Source organism: Sparus aurata, chromosome 9, assembly GCF_900880675.1.
Source record: "Sparus aurata chromosome 9, fSpaAur1.1, whole genome shotgun sequence".
Classification (NCBI taxonomy): domain Eukaryota; kingdom Metazoa; phylum Chordata; class Actinopteri; order Spariformes; family Sparidae; genus Sparus; species Sparus aurata.
In genome coordinates, this window is record NC_044195.1 from 32679521 (window position 1) to 32707181 (window position 27661).

At 42.0% G+C, this 27661-nt stretch overlaps 2 protein-coding genes across 3 annotated transcripts; both read left to right on the forward strand.

Moving 5' to 3' along the window:
* Positions 1-6681: 6681 nt before the first annotated feature.
* LOC115587933 (CLIP-associating protein 1-B-like) lies at positions 6682-14262 on the forward strand. Its single transcript, XM_030428074.1, has 6 exons — positions 6682-6721; positions 7975-8165; positions 8335-8463; positions 9361-9567; positions 10035-10151; positions 11618-14262. The coding sequence occupies exons 1-6, from the start codon at positions 6688-6690 to the stop codon at positions 11702-11704; spliced, it is 765 nt and encodes a 254-aa protein (XP_030283934.1). The 5' UTR covers positions 6682-6687; the 3' UTR covers positions 11705-14262.
* A 1856-nt stretch (positions 14263-16118) lies between these two features.
* Positions 16119-27317, forward strand: tfcp2l1 (transcription factor CP2-like 1). Of its 2 annotated transcripts, XM_030428073.1 has the most exons (15): positions 16119-16280; positions 16704-16852; positions 18764-18837; positions 20908-21013; positions 22089-22195; positions 22281-22433; positions 22533-22643; positions 24053-24156; positions 24515-24566; positions 24702-24795; positions 24932-25022; positions 25599-25681; positions 26011-26153; positions 26864-26915; positions 27026-27317. In XM_030428073.1, exons 1-15 carry the CDS (start codon positions 16222-16224, stop codon positions 27061-27063), a joined length of 1416 nt encoding a protein of 471 aa, XP_030283933.1. In that variant the 5' UTR covers positions 16119-16221; the 3' UTR covers positions 27064-27317. The 2 variants fall into 2 exon arrangements, 1 of the variants encoding a protein (XP_030283933.1); XR_003985236.1 differs by lacking the exon at positions 27026-27317 and having other exon boundaries at positions 25639-25681.
* Positions 27318-27661: the final 344 nt, after the last annotated feature.

Consider the following 27661-nt stretch of genomic DNA (forward strand, 5'->3'; position numbering starts at 1 on the left):
AGCTTCAGTGAGGAGCGGCGGTGTTTCTCTGCCTCATTCGTAGTATTTTCTGTCACTAAGTAACCAACTAGAGTAAACAGTCCACTTCCTGTCACAACACACGTATGTCACAATGTACATGAATGTCCACAACATGTGAAACAGGTGATGCGTGATAATCTGCATAGGACTTTATTTCTATACTAAACTATTCTAATTGCAGAGCTAACTGCTTGGACAGTCGTTTAATAAGTTGCGAGGATCAGATGTAAGTCATCAGTAGATTGTCAGATTATACATTTGTGCTCTACAAGGAAACACTCTTGCTGGACAGTTAGCCGGAGGAAAGACTCGACAGACGGCGGCATCTTGTATTCCTCGACACTTTTTTCCCCTCATCTGAATTCTTCAGCCTTCAGTGTTTGTTCAGCAGCAGTTGTAAACTTTGATAACAGTCACTCTCCGTGTGCGGATGGCCTTGGGTCAACGGTCCATTATCTCCCCCTCCTACCCCCGTCTGATGAACGTCACATGTTCTCCTCTGTCCACTTCTGTTTGTTTTTCCACTGCTGTTCCTCGAAATCCCTCAGTTTCCAAATCAGGGCCTGATCTCCAGACACGCTGATGGTGAATCCTAAAGAGGACAGATTTGATTTGAAGCGTTTGTCACTCCAGTTTGTTTCATGACTATAAATGTCCGTTATCTGGAGGAGGATTTGTGCTGGTTGTGATCAGGGTTCGTACACATTTTTCAAGGTCAAATTCAAGCACTTTTCAAGCACTTTTAAGGATCATTTAAACATTTTCCAGCACCTTATCGCTGGGGTAAAATACATATCTACAGGAATATATACTCATGATTATTTTTTTCACGTTTTATCACAATTACGTACATTGTATTATGCTGTTAACTTCTAAAATGATGTTTCATGATAGCAAAAACTTTAGAAATTAAAGGAGAACACAAAGTTTTATCCAAAAAAAGGGAAGCCACTTGGCGTTCTTCAGGCACACTTGCACCGGGACAAAGGGAGACCTGAGAGCACCCTGTAATTTCCTTTTTTGACATAAACTTTTATAAGCTGTTCGCTTATTCATCAAAGTTTATTAATATTGAACGTGTCATCAATCCAACACACTGATTTTAATTCTCCTTGTGAAAAAAACTATCCAATCTGATCCCAATGTTGCCAAGACACAGAGTTATATCAAGCACTTTCAAGCACTTAAACTAAAATCCAAGCACTTTTCAGACCTTGAAAACACAACATTGAAATTCAAGCACTTTCAAGGATTTCAAGCACCCGTACGAACCCTGTGTGATGAAAGTTCCTCCATGTGTAATGTCGGAGGACCTGTGTCATGATGTAACGCCCCCCTTCTGCCTTGCCACTGTGCCCCAGACCCTTCATAACTGGGTGAGCGAGGAGCTCGCTGGCAGGTCCAGCACTGCAGCCTTACTGTCCGCTGAGGGCAACCAGGAAGAAAGGTGTAAGCAGGTAGAGCCCCGCTCCGACAGCCAATCACAACACGACACGATGAGCACGCACTGCCCGCCTGCCCGGTGCCTAACCAACACCTTCGAGACAGAGAAAACTCAAGCGTGGCATCTCTCACTCACCTCTTACCATTTGCGCTGTTTTGCTGTAACAACCTTAAAAATCAGTCTGTGCCTTGCAAATCAACGACTCACCCGTTAGATGAAGCTTGTTGTGCAACCAGAAAAGACTCCGGTTCAATCCTTATGTTTATTTTTGGACAGATGACAGGAAATGCTTGTTTGCTTTGTTTGAATGGACTTCTCTAAGTCGGTTTTAATGCTCAACATCGACAGGAATGCTGTTGTGTTACTTCTGAGTGCCTAACACATCGTGTTTGTCTGACGCACCTTAACAACCTCTCATCCACCTGCATACCTGCATGCTGTTAACATCTGTTACCGTACGACAAGACAGGTTCGATACGTAGTTCAGCTCAGGTCTGTAAAATAGTGTTAGGACTGTTTTTATAGTAAAGTTGCTCATGATTAGATGGATTGGATTAATAAAATGTGAAATTTGTTGGAAGTCTTCCATTAGAGATGTGTTAAAACAGCTAAAATGTAATAATATCAGTTTCACAAACTGTTTTTGTGTTGATTAAAAAACACAAATTTCTGACACCAGAATATTGGATTTTACTCTATAAGCTGTTATTTGTAACAAGATACTTTCTGATGCATCGTGCACATCGCTGGTTGTCGGTTTCTTAACAGGGATTTATTAATTAATCATTAATCATTATCATCTCTGTTTAATTTCCTTTTGTTCAAAGCAACATACAACCACAAAGTGCACTTAATAATCGTTAAATTAACTTTTTCTTTAGCATAAAAGTAAATCAAGATGATAGTTTAATCAAGATCTGCTCGTAGCTGAAGAAGAACACTAGTTTGGTTCTAGTTTCTTTCTTTAGTCCAGTTTAAATCCTTCTGATAGTCCAAATCACCACGTTGGTGCCGTCTAAGCCCCCTTCAAGTTTGATCTTTACTCACTTGCATGTTGCAGCACTGATAAACAACAGTGTCCTTGAAGAGTCGTGACCTTCATTAGTTCTTCCACTGAATGCAGCTTCCAACACTCACCTTTCAACAGTTTCTTTCTACAGGCTTAATGCATCGTTGTTCTACCAAGAAGTGCACTGTGGAGGTGAAATGTCGGTTTCTGTTGTTTCAGAATTGTTCTGACCTTTTATTAAAGCTCACCATTAATAACTGGATTGGTCCTCTTCAACCCGTACTGTTCTTGTTTTTATATTTTTAAAATGATTCTGGTCAGAGTACTTCTGAAACCAGGGAACCTTTTACTCTTTAAGCCGTCGTGTCCTCCGTCCTAACCTGCCGCTCGTACCTCCAGGCGGCCCAGGTGGTGCTGATCGCTCTGTTTGAGCTCAACACCCCCGAGTTCACCATGCTGCTGGGAGCTCTGCCCAAAACGTTCCAGGACGGAGCCACCAAACTGTTGCACAACCACCTGAAGAACTCCAGCAACACCAGCAGCAGCAGTGTGGTAAGTCGAGGGAAACGGTGATTCAGGCGCTGGTTCGGAGCCAGCGCTTAAACCGGTTCTTTGCCTTTTGACAGACAAAGAACTGGTTCCAGAGCAGCACCACACATTTTGTTAGAGACTGGGGAAAGGATCCAACTAAACTCTTTTATGACTCTTCATAATAAAAGCTTTTAAATGACTAAATAACGGGGGGCTTTTATTGTGACGAAGTTATAGGAAATGAGAAAAAGCAGAGCTGTGATTCTTCGATAGTACTGCGATCGAGACGCGTCATTGGTTTAAGACACAATCCTCAACGTGTCACGAGTTCCATCCCTCAGCGGGGTCACCGCATTGTTTTTCTTGTCTTCCAGGGGTCGCCGAGCAACACCATCGGTCGGACGCCACAACGCCACACCCCAGCAGAACCAGCCCCTCACCTCTCCGACAAACTGTTCCCACGGAGGACTGTCTCCAAGGTAGCTAATCACCAAATCTGCTGTCTGACTATCTTCTACTACACATTTCCTGTTCTGTCCAAATGCCTGGCTGTGGTTTAACCCTGTTGATTCTTCTGCTGCTGCTATGATGTGTAGTTGGACTAACGAACGGGCGTGTTGGTGGGAGCATGAAACCGAGTGAGCTGCTCAGAGAGATCTTGATAAAGTTTTTACAGCCTCGGACATAATTGGTGCTGTAAAACGTTTGATAACCGGGCTCTTTGATGTCGTCTTACATCATTTCCTTTTTTACTGCTTCTGTGCCAAAGTTATGTGCACAGTGGACTAATAATAATTACAGTTCTTTAAAGGAGAAGTTTACCCAAAACAGAAATTCTGGCATCTTCTACCCACCGTCATGCGGATGGCAAAGTCGGGTGAGGTTTTGTAGTCCACGGAAACGGCGCTGCAGCATCCTCCAAAACAACTGAAGAAGCTGGAGAAAAAAAAAAGACGTTATTTACACTTAGAACAAGTTTCCAGCTACTTCAGTTGTAACGCTGTTTTACGGTGAAGCTCCAGAAATGTTTGGTGGACCACAAAATGTCACCTGACTTTCCATCGTCATGATTGTGAGAAGATAATGACTGAAATATCCCTTTTGGGTGAACTGCTCCTTTAAATACAGTATAAATCTGAGCAGCTCACTCACTTGAGGCACTCTACAGTCCTTTTCTGTGTAAGCAGAAACCCATAAACACAGATTCTGGAGCTTTCTGGTTGTAACGACCTTATTTGACCCTGAAGTTCACTTGGATACGTGCAGAAAACGTCTCTCGATGTGGAAACTCTTGATTTTTACGTGACGCTGATTTTGTGGGATTCTGCTTCTTTCCAATGCATTCCTCTAAATTAACACTTTCCCTCAACCTTAAAGCTCAGACTGGTTTCTTTTTTGTCTCTTTCTCTTTCTGCACACGTGTCGTTTTCCTCCTCTCCTCCTCCTCCTCTTCCCTTCTCTCGTCCATCTTCGTGTCTCCACCCGTCGTTCATTTTCCATCTCCTCGCCTCGCCCTTCTCCCTCCTTGTCTGTGCATCCTTCCCTGCCGGCTGCGCTGTGGCAACAGTCGGTTATGGGGTTGGGGTGTCGACGGACTGTCAAAGCACCCCCCTGCCCCTCCTCCTCCTCCTCCGCCCCACTCCACCCCTGCCGCCCCCTCCCTCAGGTCCTGCGCAGAGCATATTCACCCAGGTAATGAGGTGGGCCGAGACACCAAAGGGGATTATTCCCCTCGACCCCGATCCTTGTCCTGTTACACATTCTTTTTGTTAAAACCCAGCTGAGCAAATCTTTCAGTTTTCTTCTGTGTCAGTTTCTTCCGTGAACGAATATTCATCTCTAATCAACTGAATCGTCGCTAAAGTGTGGCTAATGTTTTGGTGTGTCCGAAATAAAAAACACAGACAATCAGATGTTCTCACAGCTGACCTCTCCCTTTCTAAAAAACTAATCTGTGAAAAGCCAAAGCTCTTTGCATGATGACGAGACAAATTCATGCTTGTGTGTCTTCTCCAGAAATGCATCTCATATACATCTGGTGTGTATTTCTCTCCGTGTTTGTTGCGTCTGGTAAGCATGATGGAGTACGACACGGAGAACATGAACTCAGAGGAGATCTACAGCTCGCTGCGCGGCGTCATCCCGAGGCCATCCAGAGCTTCAGCTACCGGAGCCAGGAGGACCTGAACGAGCCCATCATGCAGGAGGCAAGAGGGACGATGCAGTAAGTCACAACGGTTTTCTCAACTGTTCTCGTCACGTCGACTTTTCATCGAACCATAATGACATTAATCCCCTCTCTTATTCTTCCCCTCTCTCCTGTCTAACAGCAGGAAGAGAAGGCGTGGCGTCCTCTCCCGGCTCTGACGCCCCGTCTGGGTTTGGACATGGTGGAAGGAGGTCGCACCGCCTTAGACAACAAGACGTCACTACTCAACAACGCCGTCGCCTCGCTCGTTCTCTGGGCCTCGAGGCCGAGAGGTTCGCGCCTTACGGCTACGGAGACACATCTGCACGTACGACAAGAGCGCCCTGAAGGAGGCCGTCTTCGACGATGACGTGGAGCAGTTCCGTGACTGTGAGTTAATTTATCAGTGGACGGTGGTTTTGTGTCTTTAATTGATCTGAGTGTCGTTTTTAGGAGCTCTGGAACAAAGTAGTTTTAATCTCGTGTTGATTGAAAGTGTTCCACAAACTGCGTCGTAGAAACGCAAATTCAGATGCTCAGACTCTCATTAGCATTTATTTAACCGATGTATGCAGACATGTCAACGTGAGCCAGTAGAAGCTTTAAAATTAAATATTGCATTGAAGCTGCAATGATTCAAGGCGATCCAGAGAAACTAATCATCAACTATTTTGATAATCAATTCTTAAATGTGAGGATTTGCTTTGTTGCTGTAGATCTTTGGACTGTTGGTTGGACAAAGAAACAATCTGAAGAAACTGTTACGACATTTATTTCAGATTTACAATGACGTAACAATGAATCCATTAATTATGACAGTAAAAACAAGTTATTAGATTCGATAGATGGACGTCTGCTGGATATCTGTCCATGAAGGCAAGCTGTCCCCGAGGTCCTGATCACATATTGATCGCCGTTCATGGGTGTTTTTATGTCTGTAACACGTGCAGAAAGTGGGCAAAGTAATTCTAACTTTATTAATAGTTGATGTTACATGGAGCGAGTGCAACTAGGGCTTTACACTTTATACCTACTACTAAGAGTCAGAAGAGTTTGCTTCCTGAGGAGCTGGTGAGAAAAGAATCACAGTCCTGACGTCTCTGTTATCACTCTGCCAATCTGTCCGTCCACCGTGTAACGTGAGGATGCCCAGACAGGCTGCTGCTGTCTGCTGATGTTGAAGTTTAAACCACAAAACGTGTTACAGTTAATGTTCCTTTTCACTCAGTTAGCTGGTGAAACTTATTCAAACAGGTTGACGTGATTGACGCAACACACAGAAGTATCTGCAGGATGTTTACCACAAACGTGAGGTGTGTGTGTGTCTGCAGATTCTGTTGTGTGTCGGTTGTTGTTGGTCGTCATCACATCCTCTGCTCTGCACCCCCCCTCCCCCCCCCCCCCCTCTGTCCCTCACCTCCCCACCTCCACCTCCATCCCTCCTTCACCTCCCTCCTTCTCTCCAGGCCGACGTCAGGAAAGTGTGAAAACAAGATGACGATCCCCAAGCTCTTTGGTCCTAGTAAAGGTGCCTCCCCCGCCTGGCTGACTGACTGACTGACCGACCGACTGACTGATTTACTGACTGCAACCCTCACTCCACTCACTCTTTGTTTGCATTATTCACTCAGCTCTCTCGAATCTCATCCCCATTTCTTCATGATCCTCTAACTTAACTCCCACCCAGCACCTTTGTTCACTAACTCAACCGATCCTGCTTTGAGTGCTGACCGAGCCGGCAGGGTTGACTAATGCTCTGTGTGGTATTTTCTTTATTAAACCTAATGTTTGGCTGTTTATTCATACGTGTAATACAGCTCTAGTCATCTAGATTAACAGTTAATATCTAGACACCTGCTGCCATAAAACACCCTACATCACACTAACACCTACAGCACAGTAAAGTGCATTTTTTCCAATTATTAGAAAAACAGATAAATAACATCACATATTAGAAGGTGCACACCTATAAGTTCTTAGTCCTTAATGATCAAAATCTTTCATATTTAACCTTTTAAGTCCCGTAGTGTCATGACTTAAAGCCCTCATTGTGTACTGAGCTGTTAAAGGAACACTTCACCCAAAAAAGGGAAAATTCAGTCGTCATCTTCTCACCTCGCTGTTGACTGAAAGTCAGGTGAAGTGACAGCGTCCTCTCTTAAACTGAAGCAGCTGGAAGCTTGTTTTAAAATCTCATAAAAAACATAAAAAGTCTCCTGAAGCCCCCAGATACAAAGATGATTGAAAAGATGTTATTTACACTCTCGATGTGTAGTCGAACTCGTGCACCCACTTCAGGACTTTAGCAGCTACAGTGAGATTGCATCTAACAGAAGGAATTCAGTAACATCTTATCAAATCAGTTTGGGGATTTAGGGGCTTCTGGAGACTTGAATTAGGCTTTATGATGCTTTTTTCATTCATTTTTCAAGTGGTTTGTCCAGAAGTATTTTGTCGACTACGACACTTTAACCAACTTGTGACTGAATTTTCTTTTTGTGTTAACTGTTCCTTTAACTGTGCCTAATACAACATCCATTATGGTACGTGGGCGTCACTTTTATCCTCTTAAAGGTGATGCTTTTTAAAAATGTGGAGTGGTTTTCAGTATTTCAGGAGTAAAATTAATTTACAGTAGATCATCAGTGTCGAGTTGTAATCAAGTAAAAGTAAAAACTCCACTAAAATGACTGCTGGTTTGGATCTTTTAGGCCACAGTAAGATGTCAGCCGCTGTGTTTCTGATGTGTAACACGTTCCTCTCGTCCTCTCCGGCGACCAGTCGGTCAGGACCACTCAGACATGGTTGCCGACCTGCTGAAGGAACTGTCCAATCACAACGAGCGCTCTGAGGAGCGTAAGGGCGCCCTGGTGGAGCTGCTGAAGATCACGCGGGAGGACAACATGGCTGTGTGGGACGAACACTTTAAAACCATCCTCCTCCTCCTGCTGGAGACGCTGGGTGATAAAGACGTACGTTATCTAAAGACTCTCAGAGGCTAATTAGCATACAATGAGGGAATCTCTCTGCTGATAATCTCAAGAAGTCTGAGTGACTGTAAACAGTGTAGATACACAGAATCTTTAACACTGCAGGACATTTCTACTTCTAACTGATGGCTCATATCTCTGCCTCCCCCAGCACACCATCCGAGCTCTGGCCCTGCGTGTGCTGAAAGAAATTCTGAGGAACCAGCCGGCCCGCTTCAAAAACTACGCCGAGCTCACCATCATGAAGACTCTGGAGGCCCACAAAGACTCTCACAAGGAGGTACACATTTAATTACACGATGAGTTCAGGAGAGTTTGGAAACCGTGAAATAATATCTGTTTTTTTGAGCTGAAGAACTGAGAGTCATGTTTCACTTCACGAACGTATAAGGATATAGGATAAATTATTTTGAACGTCCACAAAATGACTCGTTTCACTGTCAGGATTTGATCCGTTCAGTCAATAAAAGCCACACGATTACATTATTTTATCCCCATTTAAGGTCCCTGCTTCCTTCCTTATGAAAAGTTCTGAATTCTGCTTTAGTTGGCACGAAATGACACATAGATAAATAATATAATAACATATGGTATACCTGAGATTTATAGGAAGCTCAGAGTTCAAAGGGTTAACATCGAGACCACTATGAGAACAATAATAATAATAACTTCTACTTTGACCTCCAGTCAGAAACACACTCGGGTTACTCTGAGAGAAAAGCTGGTACACAGAGCGGGTACACACAGGGAGACGGACCTTTGATGAGGCTTCCAGATCAATATTAATCCACATGTTGGGACCAAGAATCAAAGGCAGATAACAAATTAAACTAATGGTTTAATAATGCAGCGTTCACAGCTTCAAACAGGTTTCAGTGTTTTGAGTCTTTTGCAGGTGAGCTGAGACAAAAAAGACCTTTTAGGCTGTTTGAATAAGAAACGTTTGCTCTAAAAAGTAAATTTTTTTCCTATATATTCTCCGTTTTAGTCATTTTTCCTGCACAGAAGTTGCCGTAGATATTAAAGTCTATTTATGTTTGCACGAGGAAAACCTCTGTGACAGAAGATGCCCATGTTGTTTCCCCTGGATCGGTTCTTAAATGACACAAATACAGTAATTCCCTCATTTTCCACATTATCACGTTATAGATCTTAATATGTTCGTGTGTTTTTTTAGGTGGTGCGTGCAGCCGAGGAGGCGGCGTCCACCCTGGCCGGCTCCATCCACCCCGAGCAGTGCATCAAGGTGCTGTGCCCCATCGTGCAGACAGCCGACTACCCCATCAACCTGGCCGCCATCAAGATGCAAACCAAAGTCATCGAACGCATCGCCAAGGATTCCTTACTGCAGCTGCTGCCTGACATCATCCCCGGACTCCTGCAGGTCTGACGCGCCACATGAAAAGCTTTTTAATAACATGTTTTCAGGATGATTTAGATTTATTTGGCTCTAAAAGTTGCTCAGTTTTCCTCTTTATATTTATTTTTTTTTGTTCTGAATGGACTTAAATATCCAAAACCTGCAAACTAAAACACTCTTTTAATTAATTTGTACAAACACTTGTTTTTAAACTCTTGTCCTTTATTTCTATGTACTAAATAACCTCAAGAGCAGACGTTTGAGGCAACAGAGAGAGCAGAAACCTCCCTGTCAGCTCCAAAGAGGCATATTTGGACAATGTTCATATTTGGACACTGGGGAATTATTTGCCTTATTTGTCCCTGGAAATGTTTGCGTGTACTCTGCACTGTCTGCGGCTCCTCCCACGTTCCTGCTGACCCCTCGTGTGTGTGTACGTGTGTGCACGTCCGTGTGCGCGCCGTGCCTGATGCTGCCTCGTCTCCCCGCAGGGCTATGACAACACAGAGAGCAGCGTTCGCAAGGCCAGCGTGTTCTGTCTCGTGGCTATCTACTCCGTGATTGGCGAGGATCTCAAACCCCACCTGGCACAGCTCACGGGCAGCAAGGTACGGAGGGCGTCCAGTCTATGCATTCACACACACACACACACACACACACACACACACACCAACAGACGCACAGCCTTATCATATTCCCATGTTGTTATTTCTAAGCAGGTTTTAACCGGTTGTCCAATTATAAAGCTCGGGGTCATATTTGCCCTACTTTCCTCTACATGTGTCCTTGAGTTATATAAGGGCTGATGTCTGAGGGTCATGTTCACCTGAATGGAAAGACCCTCCGCCGTCCGCTTATGGTAACGTGTTGATAACATGCATGTTTCTGAGTGGTCGGACATCATCACAGCGATATCTCCTCTACTTTCAAAACGATGGTCTGGGGTTTTCCCGCCTGTTGACATACATTTCCTCAGCGTATAGAGGATTTAAAAAGCTCTTAGGATGACTGAATTCAGTCACTTTCAGTCCTTCCTTATTTTAAAACCATCCGAGATGATGTTCTGTAACGCGAGTGCTTTAGAAAAGCAGCGTTTAAGACTTTCTTCTTCATTTCATTAAGACATGTGACAACAATAAATGGTTTTAATCCATTCTCATTCATTTTGTAGCGGCCTACTGTTACGCCGACCAGTGTTTTCCCACTACATATACAAAATCTGCATTTGGGCATCTGAGAGATTGCTTCCAGTGATGTCGCTTTGCGGCTGAGCTGCATTGTGGGTAATGTAGGCTCTAGGTTTTAAAAAGCAGTCCAGGTCTTTAACACTGTTTGACTCATTGTGGACAGTTTAAAATCACGATCGATACAGCAGAACCAGAGGTATCACCTTTTTTTTTGGTCCCTTTTCAAAACCTGGTGACTACATTACCCACAATGCATCTTAGCCACTGAGTGACATCACTGGAGGTGATTTACAGGGATGGAAGTAACTAATCACAGCTGTTCTAATGACTTCAAAAAAGTATTTTTTGGGGGTATTTGAACTTTTATGAATATTTTTCTCAACTATGTAATTTTACTCATACTCAACCATTTAATCTACTTAGTTACTTTTAAATTAAAGGTTGATTACTGAGTACAATTTGAATTAACATCTGATTTGATTGATCGATCAATGGAAAGCCGACATACGGACAAAAACACTAAAAAACACTGCATGCAATCGCCATTGAAAATGTACTGCACAGTTACATTAGTGAAATATTACTCGATTACAAGTAAAAGTAAAATAATACTTGAGTGAAAGTATTCTTCTCAAACACTACTCAGAGTCGTAGTTACTTTTTAACAGTTGATGTTTAATACATTTTCAATGGCAGCCGTTCAATCTGAGAGCTGTTCTGTTTCTCCAAATCTTCAACTCCGTGGTTTTCATTGGTCAGTTGTTGGAGACACCAACTCCCATGATCCCTCGCTGCTTCACGATATCATTAATCTTGGTTTGTTCTTGAAACTGTCAGATTACTTTTACAGTAAAACATTAATATGTGTTGTCTTTGTTCTTCTGCAGATGAAGTTACTGAACTTGTACATCAAGCGAGCTCAGACGACCAACAGCAATAGCAGCAGCTCCTCTGACGTCTCCTCTCACAGTTAATGGAGGGAGGGTTCAGTCAGAAACCCTGCGGAAGGACGCCGGCGGAGGTTTTCCACGTCAAAGCCTCACTTCTTTCAGACTCCCCCCGTCTCTGAGCTTCCCCCTCCTTCTCATCACAACTCGAGCTCCACTCCGCTTTTCTTCCTCTTTGGAGGGAGATCCTCGCAGCAACATCTTCGTCGTTCAGTTCCTCCTCCCCGCCTCTGCTCTAGAAACTTTTGAATGTAACTGTGGATTGGTTTTTTCGACCGGTGGGGAGGGGAGTCAACACATTTGGGAGTTTTTGGATGTAAGAAATGCACTTTCGTTTCTCTTCCTCCTCGGTTTCCCAACAGCCTCCACACAGAAAGTTTCTCCTCCAGATTTGGTAGAGTTAAGGAGTTCGCACATGATGCCGTGAAATGTTCATCACCCGAGTGGAGGAAATGTTATCGTGCCAGAGAAATTAACGTCAAATCGACTACAGCTTTTTTTGGGATGAAATGTCATTTGGCTGGCCCAGTGATGGTTGTGAGCTCACAGGTTTTTGGGATGAATTCTGATTTGGGGAGCGTAAAAACCAAAAGGAAAAAAAAAAGGAAATGTTAAAGAACAATGTGACATAAAAGAAAAAATAATAAAGTACTGTATGAGCATTTTAAGTTAATGTTTTTAAGTTTACTGATTTTGATCATGGCTCATAGAAGTGAAGACTTTTTTATGCTGATTTCTAATTAAGAGTTGCTCCATCAATTGAATTCCCCTTTTCAAAAAAAAGCTACAGAATTGACAATCCTTCAAATTCGGTGCAGATCTTTATTCATAAAGGCAGAGAAGATGAAATCGCTGTTAAACTGCACACGTAAAATTGTCTGAATTTGTCTTAAAACTCACAATCAGCAGGCAGAAGTTGAGCCGATGGAAAACGCCGCCTGTATTTTCACCCTGAGCGTTCAGAAAAAGTGCTTCTTGTTCGACGTGCTTTCACAAACGGTTGCCTGTCGGGTTGCCGGTTTGTTGCATCTTAACCTGTAAACGTCCGAGGCTGCTGCTCAGTCGAGAGACTCTGTTCGAAGAGGAAGAAGAAGCCCCTTTTGTAAATACTGCAGATGTTTCCCCTCCTTCCCCCGCTCAGAGTTTGACGCGAGACAGTCGGGGAAAAAAAGACGTTTACCAGGCCTTACTCACTTTACACACACTCACACACACACGTTCGTCGACTGGGACTGCAGAGAGCGAACGGGATGTACAGCACTGCAACTCTCAAAACAAAACAAAAAAAATAATAATGTGAATCTGCAGGAAAACGGGAGCCGCGGCGGCGTTCTTAACCTGCGATGAAAAACAGTATTAGTCGTTCAGTTTCCTCCTCACGTAACCACAAGCTTTCTGCAATAACCCTCAAATCCACACGTCAAGGTATTTTGTACATACACTTTTTGACCCACTGCTTCGCAAAATTTTACATGTCAACGGGAAAACAAACACAAAAAAAAAAGAAGAAGAGGTGAACAGGTTTACTATCTAACTTTTTTGCACGTTAGCAAAAATTAGCTTGCATGTAACCTGCAGCACATGTCAACTCAGTGCTGTCGTGAAGGGCCCGGGGGGGGTTTTCTGGCTGTTAAAGTGCACTTGTAACATCATCAGATTACTCATCTCTGATTTAATGTTTCAGTAGAGGGGAGGTAGTCACGTTAGTCATTAAGAAAAAAGGTACAAAAACGGAGCCGAAACCATGCGAGCTGGTAGACGTATCCAGGCAGGGCGTCGAGGGAACGATCTCTGATCACGGCTGCGTTTTTACTTTGTTTCAGTGTTAAGTTTTTATTTCATGAAGCTTTAAAACTTTGTCCATGGGGTTTGATTTTTTATTATTATTTGATTACGATTTGGTTCAGAAGGACCAGACTCGTCATGCCTTTTTAAATTATCTAATTTGCTGTCTTCTAGCAAATTAATCATAACAAAAAAATAATATAAGTATTCATGATTTATCGTCCTTGGAGGGACAGCTTGGGATTTTTATTTGAGTGTTTTGTTTTCATTCATGGAATCCACTGAAAACGGGCCAATTGTGGTTATTTAAGTAAATGAATGTACAGACTTTACATGTGTTATAATTAGCTTTTTAAGTATTGGTACTGAGACTGATTTCAGCGACATGCAGCCCTGTACACTCTGCAACATGCCTGTCTGCACTCTACCTTACTTTTTCTCCGCACCATCGTTTGGTTTTTAAAATCGAGCTTTCTACCAATCAGACTGCCGGTCGCTCGCATCTGTTATCACGTCACTGGTCCTACAAACAAACAAACCAACAAACAAACAAACAAACAAAGATGGTATTCCTCGCAAACTGTTCACTATGCATGTTCTACAGTACACTGTCTTTCTTTTGTCTCAATCGGTCATGTAATATTCAAGCCTGTATTTATATATTTTATTTTATTTTATTTTGTCCTCTCATGATAAAACTGTACAGAAGGGTTTTCTTTTTTGTTAAACTTCCACCCGTGATAGAACCGCAACAATGTAAAGAAATTGTTTGCTCTAGAAATAAACGGAATAAGAACTGAGTGTGTTGTCTTCTTTTCGTTTAGAGTTTGATGACGAGCATGAAATATTATTATATCAGAAAGTATTTATGTGAACGTCCCCTGCAGAGGAAACCGAGCAGCACTGGTATGAAAAGCGACGCAGGAAGAAGGATTTTAAGGTCCTGAATAATGAGCTTTATAAGAGGATGAAGGGTTAAAAAGGGCGACGAGATGATTGTGAGAACTGTTACAACCACAAACAAGAAACACAATAACTCAAATTACTTCAGTATATGTCAGAATATTGTGATGTCACAGTGTTTTTAACCTCTGAAGTTACATATGATCCAGCTTATATGTCAAATTCTATTGTACTAACTGTATACATTTGAGTGTTTTGTGAGTGTTTGTGTTTACAGTGACCTCTGACCACCAAATTCTAATCAGTGAATCCTGGAGTCATAGTGGACATTTGGATATTAGTCATCTGTTGGTAAGGATGGAATGATGGACAGACGGTCAGTTACCATCAGTAACCACAGGCGTACCACATGAAATACATCATTAAACATTCCACAGTTTAATTATAAAACGCTTACTTGTTTTATGAGTTGCTGACAAGTGTGTAAGTGAGACTACAGAGGTTGTCGGGGACATTAAGCGTCATCACAGCTTTACTTTGTTCATATTTGGCGGACCCTGCCACCTTTCTAGCTTCAAGCAGTGAGAACAGCTTGTTTATTCACTTATGGACAAAAGTAAATATTTCTTAATCTATACTGTAAATATTAAAATGATGAGTGTTTGATTTCTTTCTCTAAACAAGACAGTGCCCCTTTAAAGGAAAAACTATTCAAGTGTAAATTATATTGGTGGAATCTAAATAATTTGACCTTTGGTGCATTTGATGTATTTTCAGTCTCAGGAAGAAACATACAAGAAAACTGTCATTAAAATCTGAATAAAAGTATTTTGAACCTTTTATTTAGCTGAAAAACATTTGGTCCATCTGTTTGTGTTGTGTTTGAATCTTTTGAATGACGAGATAAAAGGATAACAGCCGAGGTTTTGTGGATCGGCCACTTTATTGTTGTGACATGGTACTCCAATTTAAATCATTAAAAATGGCCCCTATATACTACTGGAAATGGTGCATGAAAGGTTTAATGTTGTGTTAGATCTCAAGAGTTAATCGAAGCTTGTATGTCTTCCCAATTTTCCTCCCCTCGCTGGTTGGACCTTGTTCTGTGACTTCTGCCGGGGGTCCTGGCAGCGGCGCTGCCCAGTTGTTCATCCATTTACGAGCACATGCATGTAAGGCTGAGGTGTGCTTAGCCGCTCTGTATAAACATTAACCTGAGCCGAGTGTCAGATGACCTGCTCCTAATCTCGGGTCTTTTTGAGGATACTGTGAAGAGACCGGACAGCTGCAGGAGTTTCAACCCATAAACTGAAGTTAAACATGCATGTTGGGATTAAACTGACCGTCTCCCTCCATCACTGTTACTACAGTTATTCTGTTTGTCTGATATGAGCTGCTCTAAAAGGTGACTGAGGATCCTCTCAGACTTGTTATCACAAGATAATTATGTATATGTTTGTTCTCTAATACCTGAGATCGTCCTCATGTTTGTTTCCAAAATGTCTCTCCAAACATGGTTACCCTAAGTGAGTTTAAAGTCTAGCTTTAGGGCCCGACTGTTGGCAGTGTCAACAACTGGTCAAGTGAAGCTGCTATTAATGCATCAGCCCAGCTAGACATTGGCTGTGGGAGGGGTGCCTGCACACTCCGCCTATCAAAGGTCATCCAAGGTATGCTAATGGGAGTCCTGGTGACATCACCGGGGACAATATAAGAGGGACTCAGCGAGGTTTGGCTGCAAACCTCCCCTGAGCTGAAATCTGAGGAAAAACCAGCAGGCGCAAATCTAGCTCCGTCTGTCTCCACGTCCTCCCCGCTGTGGTCCTGGGATACAAGAAGACACCGCACTGGAAAATATGCTGTTCTGCCACTCCCAGCCTGAATCCTACCACCAGCACTCTGCTAGTTACATTAGGTAAAGCACAAACCATGCTCAGAAGCTTCAGACACTCTGCAGGCACTTACATCTGGGGGAAAAAGTTTAATCTGTGACGGGTTAAATCAGAGTGTCAGTGCAAAGCAGTGATATACGGAGGGCTTGTGTGACGTTAAATGTAGCTTGTGAATGTGCAGATTTGCAGTAATTCTGCCTCTGGGAGCACATTGAAGTGGTTGTTTGAAAATTCAAATTGTTAAATACATTCCAGTGACTCATTTTTAAAGGAGCGTTGCACTCAAATGTCACATAGCTCATAAAGACGACTTCTTTTCTCTTCTAATTACTAACAACTACTAATGCATTGAGCTGGATGAGTAACACTGTGTTGTTCCTGTGATTAAATGATTAGATTGAGCAGCCCACACTCAGCCCCTCTTCTCTCCCTCTGCTCTCTTTCAGAGAGGCCTTGGCACCTTTCTTGAAAAACGAAGAAGCGAAGCTTATGGCTGAAAATGGTGCAAGCAGGAGCCCATTCCAGTATATCCTGTGTGCAGCCACCTCGCCGGCTGTGAAACAGCAGGAGGAGAGTCTCACTTATCTCAACCAAGGTAGCTATCTGTCCTGCTAGTGCAACGTCCACACTGACTGAATGGACCGGAGCTCATGTTGTCAGATGAAATCCTAGATCCTCGCTGATGTGGAATTTTAAAATGCATTTAGAAGTTGTTTAGTTTGGGATCCTGCAGCTGAAATAAAGACATGAGGGAGAGACTGCAGTCATCTTGTGTGATGACATCAAAAAAACTTCAAAAGATGCAAAGAAAAACCCCAAAAATTATAATTTCTATGAGCGATATACATTTAAATGATCAATTAATGAGCCATCGCAGTTTCTTCCATTTGCTTGTATTGTCTGAGTGACAGCCTAAAAACTAAGATATTCAATTTAAACTCATATATGTCAAAGAAAAACAGCAAATTGTCACATTTTAGAAGCTGCAACCAGAAGATGTTTGACGTTTATTGTTGAATTCAACCTCTACTGAATACTTTAATATCTCACAAAACATTTAAAAAAGTACAGCACTGAAACATTTTTACTTTAAAGAGCGTCAATCTGTTATTTATGTGGTTTAAATTCCAAATTTGCAATTTTGAAATTGACTATTGTCTGTTTTAGTTTCTGATCATGAGTAATTTAATCATAACAAGCAAGTGCAACAATGTAAGACGTACAAAGCCGGCTAATTTTACTCACTAGTCCAAAAGAAAGAAGTCCATCTCAGCGTCTGCCGTGAAGAATTCTACTTCAACTGCGACCAAAAGGCAAAGTTAAACTTTTATCCAGTGTTTCACTCGGTCCACTCTCTTTTTCTCTTCTTAGCTTCCTCCTCTGGCAGTCAAAAGCCCCTCTGCTTGCATTGAAAAACATCACACATAACTACAAGCTCCCAGTGTAGTCAGCTAACCGCATTGCTAATTGGGCTAACTAGCTTATGTCACCTATAGATCACAGGAAGCTCCCAGGAAGAGCACCAGGCTTTGAAGCAAACTTTTCTAGTGGCCACATCGTGTAATTACACCATCACGTGATCCACTGCGGCCCAAAAATACTTTTTCTTGTAGGATTATATCATGAAAGAAGTGGCTCCCAAGGCTGTATCCAAATATGGTGTGGTACGTCCATGGGTCGCAGCAGTTAGCGGTTACTTTCACGACAAGTAAAGAAATCTGTCCAATTAAGGAAATCTGGAAATCACAAGAATTGAGGCCTGAGTAGCCAGAAGACATCAGGTGGAAAAAAAGTTGGCAGGCGTTTGGGGCGAAGAGTGGGAACGACAGAAGTACCAACAAATTTAGATTTACTTGAATCACAGCGGTTAGATTGAAAAGGCATCATGATTATATATAAACATCGCATTATTTCATCTGTGCAACATGAGCTCCTATATGTGTGTAAATCTGTCTTAACTTCTGTTTTCTGATCTATCAACCCTCCTTTCTACTTCTTCTTTTTATCTTCCCTCTTCTTTTTCACATCACTCTCCTCTATTTAAACCTTCTGATTGTTTCTCTTGTTGAAAAGTGACATTTTTTATTTGTGCATTATTTTACAAGTTTGCCCTGCTTATCTGCTCTACAGTAATTTGGTTGGGAGTTAAAAAAAACAAAACACAAGCTTGCTTTAACATGCAACTCTTGGCCAAGAATGGCACTGTATTAATAAGTTAATTGACATCAGCGCCACAGCTTGGCTTTTTATTTTGATGCCACTGATAGTCTCACAGTTTGCCTTACTGGCTATTTTAATTACATTTTCTTGTGATATTAAAGTTACTGCATCATATTTGATCAGGATGGAGATACATAAACGTTTTTCTAGTGGCTGGCCTTGACATCTGGCTTAAAAGGTTTCTAATTTAATTCAATTTCTATCTCCACTGCCCCTCTTTTCTGATTGACTGATTTCCCATTTTTCAATTTTAATCAGGTTTTTTTTTTAATGTTTTAAAATGTAGGTCAGTCCTACGAAATCCGTATGCTTAACAGAAAACTAGTGGAGTATACAGATATAAGCAGCAAATATGTAAAGGTAGGTGTAAGGTATTGTGTTCTCTGTTGTTTTTGTTGTGTGTGTATTGACTTTTCATGTGACCTCTCTCTTTCTTCCCTTATCTGTTTTTATGTACACATTTGGTTTGTCACAGGGGCCTCGACCCGCCCTTCCACTTCGGGGGTGGGGTGTCGATCTCGGAGAGCTCGGTACTATCACCCAAACTTACCTTTCTTCTCTTCTAAATTTCACAAATAACTCCGACAAACACACAACTCATCCTACCTCCACATGTTTTCCACACACACACACTGTATGATTCATTTGAACATGCAAATCAAGTTTTTTCTGCATTGGGAGTTTTTTCAGAAACACCTGGGCATCTTTACATTACAACATCATTGTTCTTTAACTGGAATCTTTCAAATAAAGTGGTATAATCCCGATGCAATGGCTTTCTGAATAAACCCCATTAGCAGCCCATCATGCCACTTGTGCGTCTAAATTTCAGATGCGAGTCGAAAGTGACTCCGTTTATTGCAGAGACGTTTGTCAGCACACTCATTTAAGAGTTAAGGAGAGGTGATTTTATTTCACTTCTGTTTAAGCGCATCCACTCGACATGTTTCTGTCGTCAGGCTGCCGTCACCTGAGACCGTAACGTTAGCGGCAGCATCCCAGAAACACAAGAATGGGACAGGTGGCGTCTATGTAAACACATGACGTGCTGCGTGCAGCGCTCTTTGAGTTCTGGCGCTCAGTCATGCATGAGCCTCCCTCCAGAAATATCCCAATGGTACATGTTTTTACAGGTTGTTAATTTAATTTGTTGAAAGAACAGGATCTAAAATGTCCCATCAATTGATAGCATCAATGCCCGTTAAATGCAGAAAACCCAACATCCTTGGTTTTTAACGGGGGTTTCCTATTTAAAGAGTCCAGGTATTATGGTATGTGTCCACAAGATGAACTGTTTCTACACTTTCCAGCCATGCAGTGCATTGTGGTAGTGCTGCGTTGCGTTTCAAGAGATGGGGCGATGAGTTGTCTGCTTGTCATTTGCATAAAATCGAGGTCCAGACTACTTTAAGCAAATCAGGGGCGTCCAGCACAACTCACCGCCCCTGGAAACTACTGACAATCGTCAAAAACTAACCCTTGTTGAGTTGAAAAGATGACAGATCAGCAACTTCATGGCTTATTTCTCACATGAAATGCCTTCAGAAATACATATCGGTGAACTATCTTCAGACTGTAAGAGAAAGTGTCCAAACAAGCTGCCATCTCGGTCAAGTCTGAAACCAGTAGCATTCGTCGGATGTCGGAGGGTTTAGCCTGCATCCAAAAACGCTCTTGTGGACACGTACCATAAAGCTTTAGGTCGTTTGCTCTACATCATCAGGGATCTTCTTGTAAAATCCCAATCTATGACACTATCATTTGTTTTTGTTTAATATTGGGAGAACACAAAGCGGGTCAATAAGCGAGTAACAACTGCTACTTGTCCTTGACTGCCTTTGTTCAGGGTTCCCACATGAACAAAAAATGATCTGAAGTTTGAGAAGTTGGTGGTAACAAAAGTATCCGTATGAAGGTTGTGAAAATGTACATATGTAACCAGAAGATCTTGATATTAAGGTCTCAGAGGTATCCGAAAGTCTTGTGTGATTGGATATCAGCAAAATGTCCTTAAAGGTCCCATAAAATGGTGTCAGTCCTTCCATAATGTGTCCACTAGTGTGGCAAGCCCCCAAAAGGAAGCTCGGATGTTCATTTCATGGGATCTTTAAATTCTTTGTGGGAGCCTTGACTTCACTGTTGGTTCTGCATCTCACAGATCATTTGTAGCTCAGTGGCAGTGGGTCATTTTCCTCACGGATATGATCTATTAAAGTATGACTAATGTATGATGGGTAGGAAAGGAGATGAAATTCCCTGAATTTCCACCTCCCGACCCTCGCCCAGTGAAACTGCCTCAGTATGTCTTGATGAATAAATGAGGGGAGCCTTTGTCGCACGTTGCCGAACAGTCAAGCTCTTCAGCAACGTGCCAGCTTCCCCATCGAGCTGTAGCTGTCCTCCGGCCTAAATGTCTGATCTTGTCTACAGAGCATTGTGCGCGTGGTGTTTCATGACCGTCGACTGCAGTATATGGAGCACCAGCAGCTGGAGGGATGGAGATGGAACAGACCTGGAGACCGAATCCTGGATATAGGTGAGTCATCTGTGCTAACCAACATATTCTTGTACATTACGTACATTCTTGAACATTACGTACATTCTTGTACGACTGAATTGGTGGACTGCCAGCATCACGGTTCCCACAACAAATGCAAGAAAACTACTTGGTTAGGTGAAGGAAAACATTAGGTTCAGGTTAAAATTACTACCTTACGTACGTCACCTCAGTTACATTATGTATGTGATGTCAGTTTACTACGTTTAACTAAGTCACAATGGGGTTGAAGGAAGGGTCGAACAAACACGGGACTTTTTACCAAGGAGTGTCCCATGTGAAACCAAATCAGACAACTAACATGACATGTAACGTCCTAATATCTGGTTTAAAATACTCGATTTTGTTGCCACAACCACGGTTGGAATATGTCCCGACAGTCACCAAAATGACCCAGTTTTGTTGCGTGTTTGTTGTCGGTTGAGGTGGTCTCAGAAAGCTGTGCCTTGTTTGGTGGCAGTTTCCATCTTTTGTCTTAAAATACCCACTTCTGCTGCCACAAACTTAGCCTGACAATGTCCCAACACCTAATCGAACATGCCCGGTTTTGTTGCCACAAAAACATGTGCCAATTGTCCCAATGGTTGCCAAAACAACCTGGTTTTGACAGTTGAGGTGGTCTCATACAGTTGTTAGTTGTATGGCAGTTGGTTCAGATCAGAAAAGATCATGTTTGGTTCTGTTGTCACAAACAAAGCTTGAAAATGGCTGGACGTCTGTTAGAAATACCTGGTTTTGTTGCTACAAAGACATCGGCAGCTATATAGGGGTCAGAAAAGATTAAGTTTTAGCCTAAAATACTGAGTTTTGTTGACAGAAATATGGCTGGAAAAAGGCAAAACTTTTAAAGGTGGTCTCTTGTCTGGCAGCCATCTTGCCGTCATTCCACACCACCAACATCCCGTCTTTGTCACCTGACACACCAGTACAAATCGAATGTATTCATGGTTTTGCGGGAACGTATTACGCCAACACCGCTGACTCTATCACGCCTAACGAGATGCTAATATAGATGCATCTATTCAAAGTTAACTGACTGACTCATTGTCTGCAGATATCCCGCTGTCAGTGGGGATACAGGAGCCCCGGTCACACCCCATGCACCTCAACACCATTGAGTTCCTCTGGGACCCTGTCAAGAACGCCTCTGTTTTCATTCAGGTACACACAGTTTCTAGTCGGGGGGGGAGTCGCTAACACATTTACTGCAAACATAGGAGTTCTTAAACCCCTCTTTTCTTCTCAGGTCAACTGCATCAGTACTGAGTTCACCCCGAGAAAGCATGGCGGGGAGAAGGGAGTGCCCTTCCGTATCCAGGTGGACACTTTCACCAGCAATGAACACGGGGAATACCTGGAGCATGTCCACTCGTCCAGCTGCCAGGTCAAAGTCTTCAAGGTAGGAAAACGTTCTCATCTGTAAGTTTACCTATATGAATGTATCTCTGACATCTATACCTAAATTATATTTAACTTCTGATGTTGCTTTCTTCAAAAGCCTAAAGGAGCCGATCGCAAACTGAAGACGGACAGAGAAAAGATAGATAAAAAGTCACTTCAAGACAGAGACAAGTATCAACCGTCCCACGACACCACCCTGCTGAAAGAGGTGAGGCTCACTGTTGTCTTTATCTGGCTGCGTTACATAACACAGCGGATCTGAGAGGACCCGCTGTTTGCTTTCATTTTGTCAGTAGTGTTGTAATCATGTTTACTGATCCCACGGTAGTAAATTCTTGTGTCATCCAGATAATCTCAAAGCACACAATCACTGTTTTATTTTTATGTTCTTCACCTGCCACTCAGTATGTTTTCCTCCTCCTTACTTTGCTGACATTTCCACAGGATGTTTTAAAATCAGAACCGTGCTGTATCAATGTTAATATGTCGCTTTCCTCGATCTGCTTAATTTTTAAAGTGCGCTTGCTTCGGTGCCGAGCTCTGTCAATGATTCGGGACTGTGATGTCTTTGAACGTCGGGTGACTCGGCAGTTTTCTGCTTTGGTGTTAATCTGGTTTGTCATTCATCTGGATAACAAGCAAACATGGCCTGTATGCTCCTACAAATGAGATCTGTGGAAGTTAATAATGTAAACACCAGTACACAAAACGTACTTCAAGTATTACGTTGGATTAAGTAGTAATCAATATCTGTATTTATTCATTAACACAGAAGGAGTAGTTTATTGCTGTAACTTGTTGAGGTGGAGCCAACCACTTTATGTAATGTTGGTTAGTTTAGCAGTGGATTATGTTTTATGAAATGATTGTACGTGTGTGGAATATTAATCTGTGGCTATTAATCAGTAACTAGTTGTCAGATAAATGTAGCCGAGTACTCAGTTACATCAAGGCAAAAGATACTGAAATGAAGAAAGTGTTAACATTAGAATAAAGAGTTTATAATGAAAATACAAAGCTGAAATGTTTTTTAATAAATGTTTTAAATAAGTTCAAGCAGATTTCTAATAACATTTTGACCACACTGATTCACATATATATCCAATATTATGGAAATTGGTGGTGTGAACTGTGATTTCGAGGAAGTGAATGTACTTTAGGAGTTCACGTTTCTCTGTTTTGGACTCCACCACCTCCTGAGAAGAGTTTTTTAGCTATTAGCCAGCTAGTTAATATCTATGTCCACATGTTCTTTGGTGCTGGGCCGTGAACATTTGCAGTCTCGACTTCAGTCAATGGTTTCTTCTTTTTACCTAAGTTGTATCAACACCAACATCCACCTTCACCTCCCAACATGGAAGTCAGCTCATATGCATACATGTAAAGTGAACGTGCGTATTGTATTTGAGAGTATCCGGGGTTCCAGAAACATTAATTATTATTTTGGTAACTGGGCTGAATTTGTCTGTACTTATTCTGTCCTCATGCTGCTGTAACACCGGAATCTCCATCAATAAAAAGATGATCTTATCTCAGTTCATTTGTCACATTTTTGCTCCTGTAGCATTTTGAGTAATCGGAAATCCCCTTTCTCTTTACTCTTCTGTTTCTCTCAAGTGTTCCCCTTGGCCCGATGCCCTAAATCTCACCATCCACAGCAGCAGCAGCACTCCATCACCAGTTTACCACAGCTCACCAACTTCCTGTGGTTTCACAGACGGGTGAGTCAGCATTCATGTCACCGTTGTGTTTTGTGCACCAACCTGTTCAGCAAAGCTCTGCAGGAAAAGACTGGCAGTCAAAGTTGACTTGTGTTGATTTATGCCAGGATTAAAAAAGAAAGAGAAAACCATATATTATCCCTCTTGGCCGAAGGTTGACTGCTGCACAGGTGGTGTGATACAAACAGTGGTGATAGCTCCCTCTATGGGTGCTTATTCGACACTGCAGGAGTGTGAACTTCCACAATCTGTGCACTTTTTTTTCATCAGTAAATAAAAACTTTCAGCGCAGTACAATTAAAATACTCAACCAATCACCCCAATCTCTTCTTTCTCCCTCGTGTGCACGATTCTGTAGCGACTGTTCTCCAAACCAGCAAGGGGATCTGCTCATGCCCGCCTGCTCTGATGTAAGTAACGGGGAACAGAGCGGTGTGAAAGTGTTAACGTTGCTCTCTCATCCCTTTTTAGGCCATTATTTGGAGACAGGTGGATGCTGTGCTGCTATACTCATTTCAAGGGCTCTTCTTCTTTTTGACATGTAGCACCTCCTGCCATCGTCCTCGCCGCAGGACACTCAGCAGTGGCTGCACCGTCACAGGTTCTCACCTTACTCAAGGCTCTTCACCAGCTTCTCAGGTAAAAATCACAGCACGTTTTGATCCGTGGAACAGCTGTGCTCTTGGCTTGGCTCGATCACAGGGGAAGAAAAAGGAATTCCCTGAATATTTCTGGGCAGAAAGGAAGCAGAGTAGATTTTCTGCTGTTGTTGCAGGTGGTGATCTGTTGAGGATGAGCAGGGAGGATCTGATCCAGATCTGCGGCCCAGCGGATGGCATTCGCCTCTTTAACACCATGAAAGGAAGGTGAGGCAATAAAACACATCTCAGTGTTCAGTCATGTCAGAACTAGAAAGTGAAATGTATTTCGTTTCGTTTTTGTCCTTGGAAAATACTCCAGGCAGTGATAATCTGCTCTGACGCAGTTGTTACTGTTGACAGTTTTTTTTTTAATGGAAAATGGAAATGGAAAATGGAAAATTGCGAAAGTAAAGTTATATTGTCTTTGGTTTACAAGAAATTGGAAGGTATGACTCGACTAACGTGATACCTGGCTTTATTTAGGATTTTCCATTTCTTTCAAAAGCCTCTCACGCATTTAACTTTGCCTGCAGACAATAGTGTATGTTCCCCTCCCCTTTCAAAATCCTATTTTTGTCTCCATTACGTAAAGAGTGTAGCTTCAGGTGGATTTGTACAGTAAAAGATCAAGAGGAGAGAGAAAAAAGTAGGAATATACGCTCAAAGCAACTATTGAAATGTTAAGTCCTAAAATTCAGGTTTTAGGTGGACAAAAGGCCAAATAATCATTTAAGTAAAGTTATCTGTACTGCATGTTCTAGTAGTTAAAATAAAATTACAGTGTCTGCTCACATTCTCCAGGTGTATTCAGCCCCGTCTTACCATCTATGTGTGTCAGCAGCAGGCCAGACATCAACCTGCCATCAAGCCAGGCGGTGGAGAGAGTAAGTAAAGTACACATAATGTATAATCTTATTTTATCTGCATGTTCACTAAGTGACAAGTTTCTTATATACAAGTTCACAATCTAACGTTATCCAATACAACAGCCGTGATATAACATCTATATTTACAAAGCTCAAACTTTGGACGTGTGATTCCAACGAAATATATATATTTTTTTAGCTCAGCTAAAATATATAATTGAATTAAAAGCTCTTTGAATATTATAGGCAGCATAAAAGTAGATTTTATGACAGAGCAGTTTTATTGGAGTGTGTTAAAAATGGATGATGTGATCTGAAGTCAGCTGTCTGCTTTGTGTTCCCTGCAGTCTACCACGCTCTGTACCTGGAGGAGCTGACGCTGTTGGACCTTTCTGAAAAGATCGCTTTGCTGTACAGCATCACTCCACAGCAAATCACACACATCTACAGACAGAAGTCCAACGGGATCCATGTCTTAGTCTCTGACGAGGTATCCATCCATCTCTGATATCAACCACTCATTTTCAATACCTCTGAATTATCATAACGAGCACTATTTGAGGGCACAGGCGTGGTGAGCTCTGCTGATCAGGATTTATACCTGACACAGGGGTTTATGACTGATCACACAACATTTCCTCCATGAGGTCGTGTGTGAAAGGTAGCAGGGATTGATATTCAGGAAAATCAGACCGGCATCTGCCGGACTGTCCCTTGCCCCAACTATTTCGGCATTCATGTGGCATGTCTGAAAAGGTGCAAGACCAAAATGTGAATGTAGCTGCATGTGTGAGGCCTGAAAGCACTAGTGAGGCCTGAAAGAGGAGACTTTCCAACTAATTTACCTAGTCTGAGACTACTGCTGTGTAATCGTACTGACAGTGGCAGATTATGGGACCTTATTTTTTATTTATTTGCTCCATGTTGTCTTCACTCACAACAATCTCCACCAGCAAAGCCAACTGAACACAGTTCATGTTGTCACACTACTGAGAACACAAATGGCATGATCAGCCACTTTGTCAAGACGCTGTGGTCAAGTTCTGGTTAGATTTAGGCACAAAACCACTTAGTTAGGGTTAGGAAAACATCATCTTTTGACTTAAATGACCTTTTGTTAACAGGAACTGCTGTTAAATGTCTGATGGCTCATTGAAACATTTTTGGATTAGGATTCATATGTGGATCTCTTTCTTTCAGATGGTGCAGAACTTCAGGGAGGAAACAAGCTTCATCCTCAGCACTATAAGAGGTAATTACCTTTAACCTTTACTTTGACAATTCCCTGTTAACTTAGGCATCCATCACACTGTTTCCTTCTTTATTTGGTGTTTTTTAAATGATCTTTCTTCTGTCACCCAGATGAAAACACAGAAGGATTCCACGTTGTGTTGAAATGACCAACAGATACTCAGGAGGGTCAAAGTTTCATCGGTGGAATTGTACAGATTGTATATAAATCTTTCTAGACTAGAGTATGTAGACATTTACTATGATTTACAGTAGAGGTAAATGCTTTTCGGCTTTTATTTACTGTTGATTTGTAGTCTAGTTCTCATTAATTTTCCTGTTTCATTTGTATTTTTGTTAAGTTACTGATTCATGTTTGATATGCCATGTAATAAAAGACAAACAGCATCGTATTGTTCCTTCACATTATGTACATTTCATCTTAAACCCCCATAAATGCAAATGAATGACTTTCATGATAATAAAGCAAAGTAATTGTCACACATCGTCATGCAGACAAATAGAAAAGACAAATGAACAAAACAGTATTATGAAGTTTTAAGGTAATGAAATATCCATTTCATGCTTGTCCTTTATATGAAATGCTGTGATGTAGTGTATTGACTTTTTCTGTTGCATATTCTACAAATGACTATTTTCTTGATGAGGTGTGGCATTAAGTTAGATAAAAGTGAGGTATTTATGTACACAGGCCTTCTGTATGTTTAAACACAGACACTGTTGAAGTTTGGAAGATTATTTTGACTG